Source organism: Pagrus pagrus (genome assembly GCF_965226575.1).
Source record: "Pagrus pagrus genome assembly, chromosome: 1".
Lineage (NCBI taxonomy): Eukaryota > Metazoa > Chordata > Actinopteri > Spariformes > Sparidae > Pagrus > Pagrus pagrus.
In genome coordinates this window covers 11,339,076-11,363,248 of record NC_140185.1, presented here as the reverse complement: position 1 = coordinate 11,363,248, position 24,173 = coordinate 11,339,076, and the positions used below count along the sequence as shown (strand labels likewise).

At 40.5% G+C, this 24,173-nt stretch overlaps 1 protein-coding gene across 1 annotated transcript in view; it reads right to left on the bottom strand.

Annotated features, from left to right (window-relative positions):
• Nucleotides 1-141: 141 nt before the first annotated feature.
• The window catches only part of LOC311249286 (E3 SUMO-protein ligase PIAS1-like), a 67,680-nt gene continuing 43,648 nt past the window's right edge, over nt 142-24,173 (bottom strand). Inside the window, exons 3-13 of the mRNA XM_084340209.1 lie at nt 18,205-18,289; nt 17,965-18,103; nt 17,730-17,864; nt 15,092-15,197; nt 14,350-14,423; nt 13,888-14,048; nt 11,850-11,986; nt 11,219-11,450; nt 9,209-9,348; nt 8,696-8,736; nt 142-6,679 (exon numbers count right to left, since the gene is read on the bottom strand). Of these exons, the coding sequence (XP_084196335.1) occupies nt 6,317-6,679; nt 8,696-8,736; nt 9,209-9,348; nt 11,219-11,450; nt 11,850-11,986; nt 13,888-14,048; nt 14,350-14,423; nt 15,092-15,197; nt 17,730-17,864; nt 17,965-18,103; nt 18,205-18,289 (1,613 nt within the window). The 3' untranslated portion in view covers nt 142-6,316. The remainder of the gene's footprint in view (nt 6,680-8,695; nt 8,737-9,208; nt 9,349-11,218; nt 11,451-11,849; nt 11,987-13,887; nt 14,049-14,349; nt 14,424-15,091; nt 15,198-17,729; nt 17,865-17,964; nt 18,104-18,204; nt 18,290-24,173) is intronic.

Below are 24,173 nucleotides of genomic sequence, written 5' to 3'. Positions count from 1 at the left end.
CCGTGTGGAGCTGACAAAGACGTGCGTAATTGGTTTTGTGCCATCACAGTGAGGGATGAGCTGATGAGAACGTCCCTCTGCTGCCACCTGGTGTCAACATGTTAAACCTCATCTTTTAAAAAAAAGAAAACACAAGAGAGATGTAACAGAATGCATTTTATTACATCTAAACTTTTCTACATAAACAGGTAACATTCAATAAGTAAACAATTTCTTCCAATGCAGGTAATAAATATTTTTTTTCACTTAGTATATTTGTACAAACTGACAGGGGTCTACTGTACACTGTCTTCTCCTCGCCCTCCTTGAAAAGCCTTTTATGATTTTTCTCGGGTTGGAGCTGTGAAACAGAACCTGTGAATGTTTTAAGGCAGTGAGTGCACACGTCGACTTGAGTCTGACTTGGAGATTATTTCAGTTGTGTAAGACTCTTTATTGGCCACAGTCCTTTTTATTTTATTTATTTTTTTAATAATAGTACAAGCTTTCATTTTCTAAAAAATATATAAATTAATTTATTCTCTCGCTCTGAACTGACACACAAAAAGCATACAAACGGACATCAAACACCCACGTTTGGATCTGAAGGTTCAGGTTTCCATACAGACATAATATACACACTGTTGACTTTTCCCTTTTGAGACATCATGACAACTAGTGATGATGTTAGATTTGTGAACGAAGCGTTCTTTTTGAACGAGTTAACTCAATTCGCAGAAGTGAATCCCAAATCCTTCTGTTTGGTGCAGTTGTGCATAAAGAGCCACGTTAACTTATTGGTTTGCAGCCACCGAGCTGAAGAACGAGTCGTTCATGAGTACAAACCCACACTGGGCTGTGTTAAACAATACAGAACCAAAAGACTCGTTCAGAGTTGGTTCGCTAGTGTCGACGGAACAAAACAAACCAGTTAACCTAAAGGAAAAGTTCACACAAAAATGAAAATTCAGTCATTATCTGCTGACCACATGCTGATGGGGAGTTCACAAAACATTTTGTGAGCTTCACAGTAAAACAGCGTTGCAGCATTCTGCTAAAGAACTGAAGTCGATGAGGACTTCAGTTCATAAAATGGCTCGATACGATACGAAAGTCTGCAGGAGGCCTGAGATCCCAAACTGATTTGAAAAGACTTTATTTAAACCCTGTCTCAGAGCCAAAATCTTCACCTTAGCTGCTAAGCTAAAAGCGTCAGCGCACACACCGTCTGAAGTTGGTGCACAAGTTTGACCACATGTCCGCGCCATTAATAACTTCTTTTCAAATCAATTTGCGACCTAGGGCGTCCAACGATTAGATTACTCTCATGAATCTAACAAAGAAAATCTTGTCATATCCGTGGAGTCACGTTCATTTCCAAGAAAGCTGCTCAGTGGTGCATAAAGCTGAAACCTTCGGTTTAGCCCGCGGCTAACTTGAATGGGGATGAAATGATTTAACTGTGTGGCTCTTCTAAACTTTGCAAATGTTATCGGACCGAAAGGATCAAATGTCACAGTGACACGAGTCAGTCGGCAGAGCTTGTGACACTCAAACATGTAAGCGTCTGGGGGAAAGATTTTTTGACGCCGTAATTACATGGTTCGGCCACTAAAGCCTGGCGCTAAAACAAGTCCTCATCTACTTCAGTTGTTCAGGACAATGCTGTAACACTGTTTTGCTGTGAAGCTCCAGAAATGTTTGGTGAACTATGAAACTTCACCTGACTTTTCATCAGCATGAAGGTGAGTAAATAATGACAGAATCTTCATTTTTGGGTGAACTGTTCCTTTAAAAGAACAGGTTTTCTCATCACTAACAACCAAAGAGTTGAGCTGCTTTGTCCAGGTTGCCGGTGCAGATTTTGAAAACACAGTTAAGAGTGACTACTGATCATAGTGGCCTAATTCTATTCACGTCATCCTGTGCAGAGTTGAAACATATAATCTGCTGCAAAAATGCTGTAAATACACTGCGAGCGTGTTCACACCCGTGACTGTAACTTGAGAGTGAGGTGAGCGTCTCCCTCCCTGCATGGAATCTGATTTCTCACACAAAAAGAAGCCGATCAGTGGAGAGTGACAGGAAGAAAAAAAACAGCTCAATAATAACTGCTTCTCCCTCAGAAAACTAACAATTTTGGACCACATGATGGAGCTGTGGCCATGAAACATGGAGGGGAATCTGACTTTTTGGTGATCCCACACAGACCCCCCCCCCATCATGTACAGCACTTCAACAGAAAACACATTCAACTCGGTCTGCTCTCTCGCTTAATGTGTGAAATCGTAACCTGCTGCAACGTCTCGTGACAAACATGCGGAAGGAAGAAGTCGCTTAAATAAATTAAATCTTGATCGAGTGCATTCCTTAACTGTGACCACCTCATCAAGTCTCTGAACACTGGTGATTAATATTCAAACTAACATGGATGGAAACTAAAGGACTGGCTTCATCAGTAAACAAAGGCGGGGTAACACTTTGTAATAAAGGTTCAAACACACATGCTTTGAGTGATACACGAGCCATGATGTGTCAGGAGTGGACCTGATTAACTCACTGTGGGTTTGTTTGATTAGTTAACACTTGGATGGATCACAAGTTACTTTATACTTTAATTCATATGTCACCAAATGTAATGTGTTATATACGATCCCTGTTCTATGAAAAGTATGCGTGTCCAAAACCTCCACCCTTTACCAGCTAAGAAAACAACCTTGATTTCCACTGTGACCAAGTATTTTTAGCTACCCCACAGAGTTTTTAAGTGGTTTATTTAGTTTAAGAAGTAGGAGATTTTCCTCCACTCACAAAGGTATCTGGGAAATTCGAAACCACCAAATTTGGACACATAGTTTTCTTTAGAGAAAGGCTGACTCATATATTTAATCAGATGTTTTATCAAACTCAGTCAGATGTAAACATCTGCATGGTGCTGTGTGACGCCAGTGGTCTTTGTGGAGATAAAAAGGGGATAAATGGTCAAGCATCTTAACCATACGTCATTATTTTATACTGAAGTAAGACAGAAGAAGAATAATGTCTACAGCCATGCTAGCAGCTGTGTAAGGCTGTACTAACTGCTAACGTTGGGATGCTAACATGCAGATGTTGGGCAGGTATTCTGTTTGAAATGTCGACATGCTAACAGTTGCTAATTATCACTGAGAGGAATGTGAACAGTTTTGCAGGTATGACGATAGATCTGTCCAACACACTTATGGAAGATCGAAACAGCTAAAATGAAGACCTTTTATCTATAAGAACTATAGATAAATGAATGTGCCATTAAATGAACAAAGATAATATTAAAAATAAAAGTAGACTTTAATTTATAAAATGTGACATACAGTAAATTGATGCTTTACCTTTGTATTAATTCCCTATTTTTTTTTTTACTTTCCAGTGGATTTTTGTTCACCATTGTATCTATTAACTTATTCATCTTTAAAGTAATTGATATATTTTTTATTTTCTGGTGAGTCTGAGACTCTCAGATGGCCACTGAATGTGAGAGCAGTAGTCGATCTCTGCACTCTGATGGAGGAAAGTCAACCTCATTAAGTTAACCACTCTGAATGACGGCCCCTCGTCTGCTTAATGACGCAGAATTGCATAAAGAAAAACTAAAAGGAAAACGAGGAAATTAATATGTTTGGGGAAATAAATAGGGGGGAAATGCAAAGGGAAACAATACATCAATACAAAAATATTTTAAAATGAAACTAGTGAAGAGAATGGAAGATTAAATTAGAAGCAAATAAATAGGAGAATTATTACAAAAGCAAGCAATTTATGTCACATCTCACAAATTAATTAATGTCTACATTTGTTTTTAATATGGCTTTTTAGTGCTTTTAATGGCATATAAATTAAATTATTGACTCATTTTTTATTTTGGCACTTTCAGTCCTCCGTACTAACGTGGCTGTAAGCTCAGCATTAATGTTCAGTCAGGAATCTGATGATCTGCCAACTTTCCTGCCGGTCTTGCTGCGACACGTTAACTTTTGCATATGACTTCCAGTTTGATGGAAACAGCGTCGTACTTCTCTCTTCTTATGTGACTGGGTTGGAGCTAATTTGGTGGCATAAAAATTCAAGCACGCCACGAAATTAGCTGTGAGTTAATCAATAATTAATGATCCATTAGGCGTTTCTTCATAGCGAGCAACAGGAATTCATAATACCTCTGTGATTAACTCATACGTTAAATCATCATGAGTCGTGCCTGCATTAATTAAGCATGTGTGTTGTGCCCTTTTTAAAAAGTGTGCATCAGCTCCCAGGAAACTACACACAGGTATCTCCACGATGAATAACTAACTGGTACCTTTCGGAGATATAATAGAATAGAAAGAATTATAAAATGCATATTAAATAAAATCATAACACAACAGCTCCCGAGTGACAGTGACTCTCACACGCTCACCCACGGAAATCAAACCATTTGTAAAAATATAATATATAGAAATAAGAATACAAAATAAATAAAATACTGCACAACACAGGAAATACATCAAATTTGTTCCGGCTGTCAGAATGAGAGGGGGGAAGGAGGGGTCATTTTAGGACATCTCCCAGTTAGCTTCTGAAGAACAGGGCGGGGGATGTGAGGTGATGGGGTTGGCTGTCCAAAGTGATTATCTCATCGTGGTGGAACATCGGGGAGAGGCTGATAAGAGGGGACGCTGGGACAGTTTGAAGGACAAACGAGGGTCTGACGGGGCAGAGGGGGTCCCAGGTTTACTGGATGTAACTGTTAGAGAGCAAACGTGTGTCCACTCTAAATTGTACGATACATTCATGAGCAAACTTCAGCTGAATGGCAACAACGTCAAGATCCAACCCTCCGACTTGTTTTGACACTTCCACATCATACGCTGACTAGCGCGAAGGGTTTTTAAGTCACAGACAGGTCGTGTATTTTTAAACCAGCTGGCTTTGTGCCCGGTCTAAGTTGGCATTTTGAAATCTCCCTCATTCATGGTGGCACTAAACTGTCTGCTTACACTCTTCTACGCTTTTCCACAAGCAGTTTCCCAAAGATAAAGTTTATGTGTGACCACTTAAGACATTCTTTTGAGTTTAACAACTCCGCCCCGAACACGCTGCTAAGCATGCTCACAAACAGGCACTAGTTTGAACGTGGTCACGTGTCGTGGTCGCCTGTCTCTTTGAAAGGCCCGACGCTGCTACAACAGCTTGACTTTTTACCATAATTCCCTTCCGACGGTCAAGCACAAATCTGAGAAGACGAGAGACAAAAGGACACAGTTTGACTTTCAGACCAAGACTGAAAACACTGTGGCACACAGATTCAACTGCACTCTGATTATTGTGATAATTCATAGGTACCATATGTTATTTTTGGCATTGCGCGAAAAATAAAAACAAAACTCTTCCAGCTCCAAACTCTTAATTGGCAAGTATAAATAGTCTAAAAGTCTCCTTTTCTAAATGCTGTACGCCGAGTCTGAGTCTTTGTAAGGAGTTGGAAATCAGAGAGTGAAAATTAAAAACCAGAAATGGCTAATTTCCACCTGCACACTCCCCACAGCATTAACCTGAAGGTCAAAGGGAATGCATATATATAATTTCTAACTGTTTAAATATCATACATAACTTAAAAAGCATAATAAAATTATTAGTACATGAATAAACTGTAAATTCAGTGTCTGAAAAGTCCTTGTCATTGGATAGAGAAATCATACACCATGATTTAAAAAATGAGCTCGAGCAGGAGAGAGAGAGAGAAAAAGGGAGAAGTTTCTACTGAGCAGGTGAGAATGGAAAAAAGCAGGATCGAGCTAAAAGAGAAGAAAAGATAACCACATGGCGACAGGCATATGTATAAGCATCTGTGAGAAAAACAAAAAAACAACCTCCAGTCGTCCACTTAAAAACAGCGATCGAAGCGGCTCACCAGACTGAAAGTGTCCCGATTTAACATACAAAAGTAAAAGAGGAAAATAGATTTTGTTCTCTGTACATGGTGCCGCTCCTCGTTTTTGTAAAAAAGAGCCGTCCTCCGCTGTGTTTTTGTTCAGGTAGCATCTCTGCTGTTTGTGCCGCAGGGTTCACATGCTGGACAGGTTTCTGAACTGAGTCAGTTTACCAACACAGTGTCACAGCTGACCCTTTCAGTGATGACTCACAACTGTTCTCAGGTCAGTCTAGTGAAGGGAACCGTCTAAATATTGGTGCTCTTGTCTTTACGACTGAGTTTGATGACTTGGGGCCAGTCTAGTTTCTGGATCAAAACTTTACCCTGCAGTCAAAAAGTCTGTTACTAGATCAAAGCTGGGCCCAAAGTGTAGCCTTGACCTGCCTTGAGTCAGTCCAACGATATAACGTCAGGTATCCCGCCGTAAATAGCTGCCACCGCCGCTTCAGTGCTGCTCCGGCTGGCCACCACCCCGGGATGTGTGTGTGAGGAGTGTGAGCCCGAGTGTGAGGACGAGTGTGTGTCGCGGAGGCTGCCGGAGGAGACCAGGCTGCTGGCGCTGCCCGAGTTGCTCGCCCCGTTGGTGGGCGCAGTCAGCGAAGAGGCAGAGGAGGCGCCCGATTGGTCGAGGAACAGCTGGGAGGAAGAGGAGGAAGAGGAGGAGGTGCTGTAGGGCAGGAAGCGGTTGAGGAGCAGCTCGTGGTCGTCTGAGGCCGAAGCGGCGGCCGCTGCTGCCATCACCATGTTGTAATGCTGTGGGAGATACACAAGACAGCTGGAAGTGAGCTGCTGCTGGAGGCTGCTGAAGTCACCAGAGGTCCCGGAGAGGTCCTCGTACTAGAAGAAGAATTTTTCATTTATTTATTTTTAGCCTTTGTTTGACCACTTTAGTCCCATTCAGATTAAGGATTTTTTGATTGTTTCTACAAGGGAGACCCAGCAAAGACTGCAGCAACACAGAGTTTTAAAAGAATATTTAAAAAACAAAAAACAGTTTATGACCAGTTCGAAATGAGACTCAAAAATATTTTTTTCTTATAAATAGGACCTTTAAAATGATCAGAGAAAAACATTAAAACACAGACAATTTGGACTCAATGGATCTGAATGGAACAGAATGGAAATCATAGGGTGTTTGTGTTTTTAAGAGCAGTAAATGAAGCAACTGAGCACCAAAAGTAATTCCTAAGTCTCGGAGAGGTCAGCTGTACTCTAATGTCATTAAAGTCTATCAATAATGAGGCTGACTGCACCAGAGTTTTGTAACAAATGCAACATTAATGAACTTTTAAAGGCACATTGTGATGATGGCAGAGTTAATAAGAATCTACTCAGCTCACAAATAAATCTTAACATGATGGCTGAACACAGGAAAAATGCATGAATCTTTTCTGGATTAAAACTTATTCTATATGTAAAAATACTCAGCTGGAAAAAATAATCACAGTGTCCTCATCAAAATGATTTTGAAGCTGGGTGAAAAACTTACATAATGTTGCTTAAAGTACAGCCACAAAGCATCTGCTACTAGATCTAAATGAGCCACTAATGTGTATTTATACTTGTAACACATGCTACGCTTCTGAAAGTTGATGTCTGGCGGGGCTCTGGCATCACATCTGGGGGATAATGTCAGTAAATTTGGGTAAAATACAGACTTTGCTTATCCCTTCAAGACATGCAGGGTAATTTCTGAATCAAATCCCCTGGTGAAACTAGTCCAATCTGAATAGAGCTACAGTGAGCGAATTCACTGCTGAAAATTGATGTAATCCATAGAAATGTGATGAAACCCAAAAATATGTACTCACTAATCTCTAGTGGTATCCAGCTGCGCAGGTAGTTTTGGTTTAATTTGATTTCTGCCTCCACAATTTAACGGTGCTGTGCTCACAGCATTATAAAAAATGACGTATAAAAAAGATTCCTCAGCAGCATCTTTCCGGGAGCGTCGTCCCTTTAATGCACAGAAAACACTGCCGACAGTCTTCCATCTCCTCGGGAGGAAGTGGCTCATATAAAAACTGTCCACGGTGACTTCTGTGGACTCACCAGAATAGCAGGGGGAATTTATTCTGGAAACGTAGCTGCTGCTGAATTTTTTAAATGCAATTTTTCAATACTGTGTGAACCACATGTGAAATTCCACTCACTCTCAGGGGAAATCTCAAAACCATATGGACAGCTGGATACTCCACCACTCAAAGCAAGTGAAAGAAATGTTGTTTTATTTTGTAATTTGGGAGAAATAACCCTTTAAATGTTGATTTCAAATAAAGGGAACCCGAACAGAGGAAAGAGTGAAGAGACGTCTGTGTTCATGTTCGACTTCCTCAGAGAATTCAACCCACCAGTTAACTGTAGGGTGAAGATTGTTAAATGTCTCGCTCTCATGAGTCCTTAAATAGCTCGAACAGACAGAATCACACAGGAAGGATGATGACATTTAGTGCTCACTGGTAGACATCGAAACAGGTACACTGTGTACCAGCAGGTTTAGGGGCAATTTACAGACAGTTTTTACTAAATGTCAGGTTTCAACTATGTTCTTTAAATTGTGAAGTGTTTTACTCTGCATGAGGGAGCTTTCATCACTGTTCTACTGCAGAGAGGACGTCTGTCAGTGAAGGAACACCAAGTACTTTTGCTTTGTTTTTTTTGGGTAGTTTTTGGTTTCACGCAGAGTCAGAGCCCTTGTTTTATTTCAAAATGAACCACGCTCGCAGGCTCTGGTGGATTCGGCATCTCCACATAACATAATGTACGTACCTGATGATTGTCGCCTTGAAGAAAAGAGAAGAAGTTCAACTCTGCAAACCAAGCACACGCAGGGTCAGTGGAGAATATCAGCAGAAAACAATTTCACAGACACAAATACGAATGTGTTTAAAAGTTAAGGTATTGTGAGCGGAGGACTGATACTGCCAGAATAAAAAAAAGGTAAAGAAACAATCTATTCAATGCACAAGAGAAATTAAAAAATAAATGCAGGCAATAATTCATGCAGCGTTAACTTTGTAGAAATATTCCCACTGTTTAGATTTTTTGGGGGTGAAAAAGACAAGAACAACATCACGGTGAAATGCAGCTTGTGCTTGTTGTATTGTTTTCAGTGAAACAGCTGTGCCTAATACTAGTACTCAAACGCGTTACTTCTCTCAGTAGATAACGCAGTAATGTAACAAGTTACGTTTTAATGAAAGTAATCTTGTACCGCAACAAGTTACTTTTAAAAGTAACCCAACATTGCTCCTGAGTCATCTCGAGTCTGGCTGTGTTTACCTGACAGGTCGTTGGGGGTGTGATAGTAGGGTCTGTAGTCCTGGATGAGTGGGGGGACAGGAGGGATGTAGCTGGTGTCCACAGCTGGCATGCTGGGAGTACGGCTCACAGGAGACGCCTGGTGGTGCAGGTTCAACACTCTGAAGGAAGATACAGAGGAAGAGCTTCAGAGAAGAAGAAGTTAAAGAGGACACTACATTTATAATTAGGTTCTTATTTCATGTCACAGGGGAGTTGTCTCCTGCACCGACCCCGACACACAAACGTCAGAACGATAACAGTCACAGGGTTCATTAAAGTCAAATGGCACAGCAGCAGTTTCTGCACTTAATGAATTTTAATTTGACAGAAGATGTCGCTGTTAAAAGTTTCAGGGAACTGACTTCCAAATCTTCATTAGAGTTTCTAAGTTGGAGAGGCCGCTGGCTCCAGAAGTGTGTCACTTTACTCTATTCCCATTTCAGTTTTTTTCTTTTAACAATAACAAACCATTAACATAGAAACCATTAGCCAATAAGCACAGGAGCCTCCCAGCTAATGTAACAATCATACAGGTCTACATTAGAACCACCAGTTTCAATTATTTTACTTTGTTTGTGAGAGGTCATATTTTATCTGTCAGCGCCACATACTACAATACCCATGAGCCTCAGCTTGTACCTTCATTTTTTTACTGAATGAACAGGATGTTTTCTACGGAAGAACCTGAAGGGCCGTGCATTCATTTATTTTATTTCCTCTGTTTTCCTGTGATTACGAGTTAATTTCATTTGTTTTCTCGAGATCTCGAGTTATTATCTCGAAATAACAACTGCCGTTTTCCCGAGATAACGGGATAGTTTTTCTCGAGATCTCGAGATAACGAAACTTTGTTTTCCCGAGATAACGATATAATTAATATGAATGCATGGCCCTTTAGGGCTTCCGTAGTTTTCTCATGCACTCTGTTAATATTTTAGACTCGTGATTTAACCTGAGAGAGATTCATGTTGAAGGTGAAGAGCTTTAACTGTGAGTGACACAGCATCATCTGTAGGAGAAAGGAATGGGACTTGGCTATGTATGTAATGCGAATGTCAACCAATCCTTCCTGATCCTGAGACGTTTACCAAGCATTTCATTCTATCTTAATATTCTATATACACGTGGAATTATGACTGGCTGGTGCTCATACTGTTCATGATACTAATGTGCAGAAAAACAAACACATTTAGTGTTTTATTTTTAGCCTCAGCTGCCAAAAGAATCAAGTTAATGAAATTGTGAATTGAAGCTTCAACAATTAGTTGATTAATTAATTACACAATCTTTAGGTTTCATCTGTCATTAGCAGCACACACAACAGAATAATTGAAGTCAGTAATTGGATATTTCTTGCCGAAATGCACTTTGTGCTCCTACAGCATTTTGAAGTCCTCAAGTCACTTGTTTCTACTTTAGTTTTGATGAACAAGATATTTTTTTTAACTCGGTTGTTAATATTTTTGGACAGACGACTTAACCAGCTGAGTTTCATGCTGATTCAAGATGTAGAAGAGCTCTAACTTTGAGTCACATAGCATCCAAAATTAACTTTTATTTCTACTTTATAAGGTGTGTTTGGCTGAAAGTTGACCAGTCCTTACTGATCCTGAGCAGTTTACCAAGCATTGAACTCTATTCTTGACAGTTTATACATGTAGAATTATGCCTGGCTGAACTTAAATCCTCTGTTCATGACACAGATTTAGTGTTCTTCTTTCAGAAAGTCACTCATTTCTAGATCTATACATCCAATTTCACTTTTTAAAAGTTGAGATAAAAGGCTTTTACCGACAGCTCTCTCGGTTATCTACTGTGAGTGCTTTTGATGTGAAATGTTAAAGACTGCAAGACTTCAACTGCAAAAAACTCATGAATCATTTAACATCTAGATGATTATGTGAACAGCCAAAATGAGCCTCATTTCCACATTAAATGAAACGCAAACTGTGTATGGAGATGAGATCACAGTGTCGCAGTGTGGCTGACCCTTTGTTGATGACGGGCGGCGAGGTCGGGGACATAGAGGGACACGCTCTTTTGGGTGGAGGAGGCAGCGGTGGCGGGGGCGGAGGCGGTGAGTCCTGTCCTTCGTCCTCTGAGGAGCTGTCCAGCGTCAAGTCGATCACCTCCACCTTCTTGCTGTTGCTGCCGTTGCTGCCGCCGTGGCTGGACGACGAGGAGCTCCGCTGATCTGAGCCTGCAGACGTTCGACATGAGGCTGGAGAGCAGCAGTGCTATTTTAGTCTGTGTTTTTGTGCTCGTGTTTATGACTTTTTGCGGCGGCAAAGTAAAAAGCAGAGCACTACTGAACGCTTTCAGAATGCTAAAAATGCACATGTATACAATTTCCTCTACCCTCATGTGAGATACACTATGTTACTATGGAGACAGGCGGTTTACTCAGTGCCGCTGTGATTGATGCCTTACCAAATTAAAACTGACACTTCATAAACACAGAGGGGGAGGGGATGCACGTCCTCCCTCTTCTTACCACGTCTCTTTAATCCTAATTTAATTACTTCCAGCCTTCCCTCGCTGCTTTTATATCGCAGCAACCTTTGTTTCTTACCCCTCCCCCCCACTCTGTCCCCCAGTCCACCCCCATGACATGTCTCACCGTCCAGCCCGTTGTTATATGAGGCAGAGGAGACCTCCTGAACTTCCTTCTTAGACCTCATCGGGGCCCAGCTGCCGTCTTCCTTGAACTGGATCTCGTCACAGTCCGTGCAGCTGTTGAGGATCTCCACGAAAAGCCTGAGCACAAACATACACGTCATACACAAACACATCCCAGGAAATGTACACAAACACACAGAGAAATTGGTATTTTTTCTAAACAAACGCTGAGTGGAAAAGATCCTACACTTTAAAGGAATTCTAACATCAACATTCTCTCCACATAAAATACTTCAGTGAGTTGAAGGAACACTCCGGCAGTCTATCTTTTGATCTTATACACTGATCACTTGCAGGCTTTAAAGGTAGGAGGTCGTTTCTGCTGGGAATCTAAGCTGACAGTCGCTGCCGTCCTGCCTACAGGAGCAGGCAACAAACATTTTGCATTACGAGTCACAGGATGCTGATGAGACCAATTTTCTTTCTTCTTCTTCTTTCATTTTCAGATGAAAAATTTAATAAATCACAGTGTATCCATTACAGTCAGGAGTGGTATCTCCTTTCAAAAGACAACACTTTCTCCAGACACTCAGAAGTAAATCTGCATTAACTGTAATTTGTCATTATGGAAAAAAGCTTTTAGAAAATGTTCTTAATTTGCCATTAAAAGTCAAAGACAGGCATCCAGACAGTAATCACTGTGTCACAGCTGAGTTTGACAAAATAACTGAGACTGCACAGAAGACGTACCGCGGTCGACCACAAGATGCAGCAGAAAGCTGACTGACTGCCGGTACTCTCTTTACTGACATGTTGGCAGGCATGTCTCTGTACAGTCAGTCAGGTCACGGTCATTTCTGCTCTTCTGCACCTTTTTTAATCACACCTAGAGCTGATAATTATTACAACCTCATACTTCTCATGAATAGACTTTCATATGTCCTGGATAAGCAGGACGTTGCTTCTTCTGCAACAATGTAGTTAAAAGGACCATAGACTTGTCTCCCTAATCTACAGGGAGGCATTTGTGTCCCACCCGCAGCTCGTATGTCTGTGTGTTTGTGTGCTCGTCTCTGAGGAATAAATACATAAAAACACAATCATAAACAGCATCGACACTGTTTCTAAGAGATTATCGGTGCGTTTTCTTGCCAGAGTTGCATGCAGAGAAAATAAAACAGACTTCGAAACGATTGCTACAAATTGTGAGCCGGCTGCAGCACGCTCGATCTGAAAAGCGCAATTGGTTAACACGGGTGCCGAAAGGAAGCGAGCAGCAATTTTTTGATGCTTTGCAGTGCTTCTGCCTCCTGTGTCTCCCCAGCAGGACATGGAGAAGGGCAGAAAAGAGTGCTGCCAGCTTGTGAGACGTGCCGATACACAAGAATAAATCACAGTGCACCAAAGAGGAAAATATAAACGTGCGGGTACACAAGAAAAAGTCGCTGTGCGTCAAAGAGTAAAATTTAAATGTCCTGCTACACAAGAAAAAGTCAGGGTACGCCAAAGAGTAAAGTGTAAACGCACTGGGACTGTATACTGGTCATTACCGGCCCACTTCAAGCACTTTTTTGGCAAGCTATTTTTTCCAAGGTCAAAAATGAACTTTTGATTCCTCCAGGTACAGCCGTGTCCTGTCCTGTAACAGTGTTGATTTTGTTTTGTCCTCCACATGGCTTCATACCATACCGGGAATATTTTACGTGCCCAGATTTTGTTGTTTTGGGCAATTTTCCTTGATTTTTGGGATTTTATAATGGGTCATTAAACTACGTAGTCAAATAGTTTCTTTTCTGTCTGTTTTGATGTGATGTATGGATGCTCTCTGTCGTTCCTGCATCTGATTTTCTGCTTGGCTTGATCTGCTATGTGCAGTTAGCCTGGCTCTGTCCAAAGGAAACAAAATCCACCAACCAACGCCTCTAAAGCTCCATCATTCAAGTGTTTGTTTAAAGTGTGAAAATGACAAGTTGTGTTTTTGGGTTAAAGGTTTGTTACTGTATCTTTAGGATGTGGCGGCGGGGGTTTGGGTGACTTACCCGTCGATGATGAGGTGTTCATAGGGGGCCTTCTTGTCACAGACAGGACACACCCAGGTCGGCTTCTTCTCGTTCATCTGGATGTAGAGTGTGGCGTCAAAGCACTGCAGGTGGGAGCATGTCAGCGCCCGGCATGGGATCATCAGCCGCATCTTCCCCAGCTGCACAGTGTGTGCACAAACATGCAGTCAGGGCATATAGAAGTCACAAACAGCAGGGATGAGATGGAGGGAATACGAGAAGTATAAATGTCACATCACGCCGAACCCACATGGAAAAGGCGGATGATAGGGGTAGACAAGACAATTTGACAGGTGGATCACGTACACAAGTCAAAGTTAAAGGCGTGTTGAGGCACACAGAAGGACAAGAAAACAGGAAAAAGAAAGGACAGACACGTCTCGGCATGAATGGATGTCTAAACACTGCCTTAAATTCATGAGGAGCAGGGAGGATGTTTACCGGGCAGAGAAGCGATACACGAAGGCTGGTCGTGGCTATTTCACTGTCCGGGTCTGCTGTTAGCTTCTCTTTGACTGCAGGAGACAAGTAAATCACATAAGTGCATGAGAGAGCGAGAACAAAAAAAGATTTCTTCTTGTTCCCTTTTTAGTCTGCACCTCTCTCACTACTTGTATAAAACCAAGGTCACGAATGAGGCAGTTTTCTGTAATTCACCTCAAGATGTGAGGGGCTGATCGAGACTCTGCACCTCATTCTTCTTATATCATTTCCCATACAACAAAACATATTTACAGATAGATAGCATTTGTACATTTTTATCAAAAAAGAGCAATGGAAGTGTAGGGCTCCCCAGCTTACAACCCTGATTACAAAAAACGTGGCCTTTTTCACTTATACTCAATTGAACATAGTACAAAGTCAACATATTTAATGTTGATTTTTGTAAATATATGCTTGTTCAGAATTTGATGCCAGCAACATGTTTCAAACAAGTTGGGTCAGGGGCAACAAAAGACTGTGAAAGTTGTGGATTGATCCAAAAAACACCTGTTTACAACATTCACAGGTAAACAGGTTCATTGGTAACAGGTGATAGTATCATGACACAACACACAACACAATTTTCTAATAAAATTGTATTAAATATAGATCAATCATCAGTTTAATAAGATAAACATCAGCCCTGATATCGATCCAGTGTATCTGATCTTTGAAAAAAAACACTGTTGAAAGTCCTTACTGAGTGCTCTGGAGTGGTCTGGGTTTCTGATGCCTTTCGCCCGTAGTCTCTGTAACAGCACTGTGGACGACTGCTGCTTCACCAAGTACACTGCCATGGAGTAACTCTGTGGACACACACCAATGCAGACAGTGACGTGATAATGTGCAAAGTGGCACTTTAAATCCCTCAGGGAGGAACAGTTCTGGGCCGTACTTGCCCAGTGTTGATCAAGGTTGATCCAACTGCTCTGACACAAATGCTGTTCAGCCATGTGTAAAGAAGAACTTGTGCCCCGATGAACTTTGAAATGTTTCATCAAAAGGTGATTTTGTCAATAACTGTAGTATCAGTCTCCATTCAACATGCAGTCTACCCATCTGAGGTCATAAGTGCTTTCTGAAGTAGCAGTTTTATCCTTTCTTCCTCTGCTCCACCATTAAAGGTCTTTGTCTGTAAGACCTCAGAACAGTGGTGGGCAGAAATCCCGCTTTCTGAGCTTCAAACTGCTGCCCACACACATGCATGTGATGCGTACATCTTTTATTATGTAAGCCTACGTGGCTCACGTGGTCACTTTATCTTTTATGACTTCTATCTGGATGTTGCATAATGCCCACGTAAAGAAGCGCATTAATTTTGTCTATAAAAAGGGCTATACAAATACATGTTACTTAGACGCACACACACACACACACACACACACACACACACACACACACACACACAATAATAAATAATAAAAGTCTGCTTTGACTCTGCATTAATGTCTGTCTAGACTGTAACAGAACAACATGATGATTCTCCACAGACAGCTCCTGATCCAGTCTTATTTACAGCATCTTGATGAATATATTGGAAACCTAATCAGGATTAACAAGGATTTCAATGAGCTTTCCCACAACTTCTTTGAGATAAGAAACAGTGTGCTGACAGAAATGTATATATATAAAAAAAGTCACCAAACCCTGAAGTGACATCTGTAGATGTTATCATGCTGCCCCCAAAACACAAACATGTTCATTATAGAAGGACAAGAAACGGAAACAAACTGAAAATTTAATGAAATTCCTGTCCAGTACAATCCCAATATCTCTGTGCTGTTATATTTATACCTTTTTATACTTGTCTAATATATTACTACACACCATGTGTGTGTTACTATAGTGTGGAATTATCATGTGCGGCTTGTCCTTCTGTGTCATATCTGTGTGTGTAGTATTCATTCTATTTTACTTTTACTTATTTTACTATCTTTTATCTATCACCGGATCACTATTTTCTCTCTGCTTACGACTCTCGAGCTGCTGAAACAAGTGAATTTCCCTGGTGAGGGATCAATAAAGTCTTATCTTATGATTGTACTTGATAAATGACTTTATCATTTATCAGCATTTTATCACCTTAAAAGCATAACTGAAGTCAGGGACCTGATGACAAAGCAAGATTTCCAATGCTTTAATCTTAAGCAAATTTGATTAATGCATTGGACTGAAAAGGCCAGCAGGCACCTGAAACTTCCTCATAATTCAGACACTTCCTCATAGTTCTGACAGAACAGGACAGCCCACATCACCCCAGTTCTTAAATCTCTAACCAGTCAGCCACAGAGTTGATTTTAAAGTTTTGTTACTTATTGGAGTTGGCCCAAAATATATATCTTGTATGCTTATGAGGTAAAACCCTGCGAGACCTCTGAGATCACTGGGGAGTCGACTGTTAGTAGTTCCTCGGGGCAAGATCTACTGTAAGCGCGTAGAAAGTGTTTTTTTAAAGGAGACCTACTATGCTTGATTTTATCCCTTTCTTCAGTGTGTTATTTAGGTTCTTGTGCATGTAAAAGATTCAAAGAGTAAAAAAAAAAAAAGTAAAAAAGGTCAAATTCTGCTTCAACTGAAGCCCCTCTCTCCCACAGAAAACCCTGCTCCCCTGTAGGGCCTGAAACACCTCGAATCCCGCCTTTAATTCTGTGACTTTGTGACATCACACTACGTCACTGTGTCACACATTTGCATAATTTATGCCTAGCAGCTAGTTTGGCACATAAGAATAAAATTAGCACAGCTGCTCTGTTGTTGTAAGCGGTGCTAGCACAGACATGTGTGAGCTGACCAATCAGATCAAGAGAAGGAGCCTTAAAGAGACAGGAGCTAAAACAGGGGGAATACAGTGCTGCAGCACTGGACAGTATGAGAAAACTGATGTGTTTTTTGAGCATTAAAACATGTATACCTCTTCTCATAGTAACCCAAAATAAAATTATGAACCTGAAAATGAGCATATGTCTCCTTTAATCATTATGCAGCACAGCACTGGAACCGACTGCCTGATGGTCTTAGGAAAGCCTCAACGTGGCAGTTTTTAAATGCAGACTGGAAACCTTATTGCTGTCAACTGCTTTTAACTAAAAGATTTAATAACCAATATTAATTTTCGTGAATATTTTAAATCTTTCTACTTATTTTTATTCTTTAATCTTATTCTTTAAATGTCATCCCTTTTATTCTGCTCTTTATAATTGTGAAAAATAAAATTTAATTGAATTAACTGAATGTGCTTCATCTTGAATCAGCTGCCTTTGTTTATGAAATGTGCTTCATTAATAAAACTTGCCTTTTCAAACCTCCCTTTTTAGAAACTGTGACACTTTGGTCCTTACCCTTCCGATCTCAGCGGTCCACGACACCACAATGGTATTGGGGACTGTGGTGGACAATCTGACCAGTGAGGTAATGTTGATGGGCCGGCTGGGCCGCTTGGGCTCTACGCCGTTTTTGGTTGGAGGAAGATAACCCTGGTGAGGAAATAGAGGAAATGTGAATATGATGAGGTTAAAGTCGAACACTCATCAAATAAAAATTCCTGTCACTCTTCTTGTTCCTGTGGTTACTCACCGGCAGGTTACATGGCTTCCCGTTGACTTTCACACACAGATTGGGTGGGAAATGGTCTTCCTGAGGACAGCTCGTCTCCGACAGGCAAAACCGCAACTGAACTTGAACTGAGAAGTCACATTTGGTCCCCGAGATGTCCCTTTGAGCACAGAAACAAATTTATCACCACACATCTGCAGAAAGCATGTACAACTATTAATTATTCAGCATCCTGCACTGACAGAGCGGCGTTCATCTTACATCGAGCTGCTGATCTGCTGGACTTGCTGTGGCGTTAATGCGAAGGCGAAACACGTCTCCTGAAATCGCTGGCTGTTGTCTGATGCTGCAGAGAGGGACAGAGAGGAGGGGAGACATTTTAAATTTACATAAATTATATATACATCCACCAAGTTCCTCACAGTGACAAAATGTCGGCCAATTATTAAAAAAATGTGACCCACACAGAGTGAGATTTAGAAGACCAAACCGCTGCAAAGACAAAGCATGACTGCGTACACTTTTAATCTACAGATGAAGGTAAAACACGGTGTGTGAACAGTAATGTATCAGAGGCTGCATGAACAGCATTATTAGGACCTTCTAAACATGAAATTAGCAAAAGCTAAAGAACAACTGGATTTCAAACCACATCACCTCCCACAGAGGTGAAGAAGAAGAAAATGTGTGCGCGTGTTCTATTTATAGGCCCACCGAGAGGTGCTGGAAATAACTGGTGCTGCTAACCCAACCTTCATTAAAGTGACAGCAGGTTTGCAAAGGCACGAAAAGTTTGTGTATATACGTCAGAAGATGGTGAGAAGATGGAGCTCCAACCCAACTGTGGTTTTTATCTCTACTTACAGGAATAGTTTAACAGTTTTACCTCTCTGAGAGGTAGATGAAAAGATCGATATCACTCTCAGATCTGTGTTCAGTACGGAGCTAGAGGTGATTATCTTAGCTTCGCAAAAATACAAGAATCAAGGGGAAACAGCAAGTCTGGCTCAGTCCAAAGATAAGAAAATGGTCTATTAAGGTCAATTTAATAGTCTGAAAAAATGCCCATAACAAAATAATGAACATTATTTATACAGCACAGTTAAAAAAAGTGTTTTTAAAAGACAAAATTAAAATGGTAGACAAATATTTAATTATTTAAAAACAGTTTAAAAAATAAATAATAAAAATAATCAACAAGCAAATAAAATAAGAGTTTAAAGAATGCTTTTAAGAAGAAAAGGCCTCATGAACCCCGAAACTCAATTGTTTTTTAGGTCTATATCAGTTCATACAGTACTCTGTACTGCATTTTAGCAAGATATATCATGTAGGAGTAACAAGACTATGTTCAGTTATTCTGTTCTGCAAATGATCTAACTTTAACTGTTTTCATCATCTAAAAGTTGTGTGTGTGCTGGGAGAGTCACTGCATTGCCATCATGCTACAACAGCCAATGGGGCTTTTGTACTGTGTGTTAACAACAACAAATTTAAGGTAATTTATTTCTGACCGTAGTCAGACAAGTGGGAGGAGGCGGGACTATGTGTGTGTCGACTCGCTGAGAGAAGAGACATCAAGAAAGCACAGCTGCTATCAGTAGAGATACTGTGGAAAATGATTACTGAAACAGTTTGAAATATTCAGTATTGATATTTTTTACAACACTAGTTCGCAGTACAGACAGGTTCCTCTGGCAGGTTCTGCACGTCACTGTCGTTCTTTAATTTGGAATCCACACATCGAATTTAACTTTCTCGTGGGGGACACAATAAGCAACCTGAGCTTTCAGCCATGGGACGGGCTTAGAATCTTAAAATGACTGGACAGATGCTGGATGGCAGTTCAATAAATAAATCAGGAAATCGATAGAGGACTAGTTAGAAGTGAAGAAGCCTCTTGGAGGAGAGGTGAAACTGAAGTCCAGTTGCCTACAATACAGCACTTAGAATTACCAGGACCTGGATGACTGAGAACCTTCATCACCATAGAGGACTGTACTTTGTCCAGCTAGACAGCTTTTACAGGTCACTGATAAACAGGATTTCACCACGATCAACTTATCCTCAGTGTCTTTTTCAGTGTGATCAGGGGGGAAATCTTATATCGTCCGATCCCGAAATATAAATTAGCTAAACGGCAGATTAAAGCATGCTGACAGTGTGGAATCACTGATGAGCTAAAGACAAACCACAAGTAAAAACAGTTTTACATATCATGAACATAAGGATCATAATGATAAAAACTGTATTTTTTTAAATTTCTTTTTCAGAAGAACAGACAACCAAGCTCAATCTGAACACTCTGAACACACCAACTAAAATCTTCACCACAAGAGTGCTCTGTACACCTGTGAGTGAGCATTACAGACCACTGTTAAAATACTGTAGTACCCTCTTTGCGTGTGCATGTTATATTTTGTGAATCTCAGTGGGAATCTTCTGGCCCGAGGGCTGCGTGAGCGAGGGGGAAGATGAGTTACAGGATTACCTGTCAGGAATCATGAATGTTGCTTTAATTACAGAAAATAATGTGGAAGTGTCAAACACATGATCATGCACTTCAACATGCACTCTCAGCAGGTTAAAGTACGTGGAGGTTATTTCTCTCCATGTGGGGCGTTGAGGGGGACGACTTCCACAGCTCCTGTGGATGATTACTGGACCAATCATGTTCCTCCTCTCATCAGGCTTTCAAACAGCCATTCATTTTCACAGTAACGACCCATTTCACCGCCCACATGGTGTATAATTTGTATGGTGTGTATTTATTGTACGCTTTCGTCCTCGCATCTTTGGAGCGGCAGCCTGTGTACTGCAGAACAAAATCATCGGCACCAAGTGTGCTTTCGAACAACAGTCTTCCTCCTCTCCGGGCACACGCGCTATAAATAGAAAGTGCTCTCTCACTCTCTCTCACTCTGTCCTCTCTCACTCTCCCCCCCCCTCATGTCTCCATCGCTCTATAACTCACCCTCTCTCTCTCTCTCTCTCTCTGGCAGTGGATTTGTTTCTGGTGTTTCAGTGTGTGTGGTTGGGAGAGATATGAGAAGGGTTGAAATGAGCTTTGATTGATGTCTTCCTCTTTTTCCCTCAGACACACTAACTTACTTTCACCCCGACACACACACAAGATCCCACAGTGGCCTCTTTAACTCCAGTGATTTAAGATGCAGCAAAGTGTTTCGACATTGGCTTTAGGAGGTTTTAATTGTTCGACACATCATGATACTGAAGCAAAGACTGGATATCAGACCGTTATACTTTTCTGACGTGTTTCGTTTGTATGTGTTCCTGTGCTGTTTGTCCCGTTTTCCTCTAGCTCTGCCCAGATGTGCTACATCTGATTGCTCAATGAGGTGCACCTGTTCTGGGAATAAAGTGCTTAAAAGCTCCTGCATCAGCACAGAGAGGCTTCTGCTGTGGGACTGATTGTTTCTCTGTCTCTCATCCTGGGACTTTGTGCTGCTCTCTTTTGACTATGTGCCTTCTGGTAGACTTTATTTTGTGTCTTAGTTGTTTATATGTCTTCATGTTAATAAATCCCATGAATATGGTTGTATTAAAGGTCTCTTTATGTGGTTGATTTGGGTCAGTGGTGGAGATTTGCAGTGTTAGACGAGAAAAAGAATAACATTCTCATATCTGTAAATTAAATATGCCAGAACCTGTTTAGCTTAGTTTATCATAAAGACCGGAAACAGGGAAAAACAGTGAGCCCAAAGGTAACAAATTCTGTCTACCAGCATGAATTAATATATTGACACGTTAGATTTTGTTTGTTTAATTTACACAAAAAGCAAAGTGTAAAAACATGGAGTTGTGATTTCACGGAGGGGGTTTATGTGTACTCTTTGTGGAGCTGTTTCCTGGTTTACAGTCTTAGCACTAAGCTAAGCTAATCGACTGCTGGGTCCAGATACATATGAAGCATCAAGACATGAGAGTGGTAACTATATCAACTAACTCGCAGCAACAAAGAAAGAAAGCAAGCAAGAAGAAAGTGAGATTTTTTCCAAAATGTCAAACTACTGGATAAACATTTGAGTGGTTTGGCTTCTTGTGTTAAAACAAACTGTGTTTGCTTACAAAGGATTTATGAAGTGTTCCTGAGCCCATGTAGTCATATCTTTTACACAATCATGTGTTTCACAAAGTGGTGAACCTCGCCTCATCCATGCTTGTGAACGACTGAGCCTTTTGAGGACGCCAAATCATGATACTGTCACCTGTTACCAATGAGCCCGTTTACCTGTGGAATGATCCAAACAGGTGTTTTTGGATCATTCCACAACTTTCACAGTCTGTCGTCCCTCCTGTCCCAACTTCAACCAAATTCAGAATAAGCACACATTTATAAAAAACAATCACGAAAACATTACATTTATTGTTTCTGTGTTGTTTTTAATTGAGTATATGCCACTCCACTGACACATGGGCACACAGAAAGCTGGTAATAGAAAAGAAACCAGTCACCTTATTATGTTTAAGGAAATGTATTGTCAGATAAATGTAGCTAACTAGTATCAGGTAGCCAAATGTTAGGTGGATAAAAACTGGTATTTAAGACTAAATACATCATTCAGCTGCTCCTTGTTTAAATATTTTTCCTTTCAATGTTATAAATGTGGCACAATTTATTTTCTTTTTATTTGTATTCGCCAATTTTTATCAAAACTGTGATCATTTAATATTTTCTGCCTAATCTGAGTGATAAGCTTTGCAAAGTTGAGAGATAAAGACAAGCAAAGCATGTACAGTTAACAGATAATCATGTTTATCATATAATTACAGAATGTTTTTTATACTCTAAAACAACCTTGACCTGATAGAGACTGCGGCCTTATCAAATATCAAACACGTGAAAACACAGAAGTGTGAAAAGACTGACGTGAAGGATATTAAATCTGATTTCATCACATGTAGCCGAGGCAGAAACTCACGAGTTGAGAAATTATGCCATTATAAAGAATGAAGCTGACTCCATCACAGAATGTAATTTCAATAAATGATGTCTCTATTTGAGTTCACTGAAAGAAGACACTAAATTAATGACGCCATGAGCTGAATTGTAATTACTGTTATTAAACACATTTCTGTCACTGCCTGTAATCTTATTTCTGCTTAGTGGTGCTTATTAGGATGTGAACATTAATAAATCAATGAGATATTCATTTTGTGACTCGAGTGTAATTACAATAAACAAATAAGAGCGTTTATCAGTGACACGAAGAAGAGTTTGTTCTGACTAAACATCACAGCTGTCTGGTTTACGGTGAGGTCATCAGAGGAGAGGAGGAGGACGCTCAGGTGAGTTTTTGTAAACATCTTTCTAAGCTGCCTTCAAGAGAAGAGACTTGATGCTTCTCTGCAGTCTGTGATGGACCGTGTGCTTGACGTCAAGCTTTAAAATCAATCCGGCTGTTTTGACGCCATGCTTCAACCGACAGGAAATCATGTGAAAAGTGTTATCATGGACGTTAAGAGTGCAAGCTGAGAAACGGCCCTGCTGCAGAGACTGCACGGCATGAAAACCTGCCGACTCTCAGCCCTTCATGGTCCACGATTTGAGACCTCTGCTGTACCGGCTACGCTGCACATGACATTGTCTTATAATGTGAAATGTATGTGTTTGAAAGACAGATGGTGGGAAGAGTGACAGATGGGAAAATGACCTTCAATGGTTTGCTGTTTACAGTGAGGAGGAAATAAACAGGAGAACCCAAAACATACAGTCAGCTGCCATTTTATTAGGTAATATAACACCAAACTACAGGGCTGCTACTAAACATTATTTTCATTGTTTATTAATCTGTTGATTATTTTGTCGATGAAATGATGAATTGTTTGGTCGATAAAATGATCAATCGGTGATCAAAATAGTTGGGGATTAATTTAATAGTTGACAACTGATTGATTAATCACCTCAGCTTGACTCTACCTCCTTTGGAGAAAATAATCATTTCATTAGTCAATAATGAAAATAATCACTTGTTGCAACCTACTTTGTATTGGGTTACACTGAGAAGTGTTTCTACTCATTGATATTGTTAAAACAACAGAAACTGCAGCATCTAAAATCATCATTAAGTTCAATAAACACCTCTCTGAACCGTTTTGGACAAAGACTGAAGATTATAACTTTCATGACAGCGTGATTGATTACATCAGACTGCATTTGTTTTAGATGAACTGGCAGCTGAGTGAACGTTTGTGGCGTAAGTGAAATT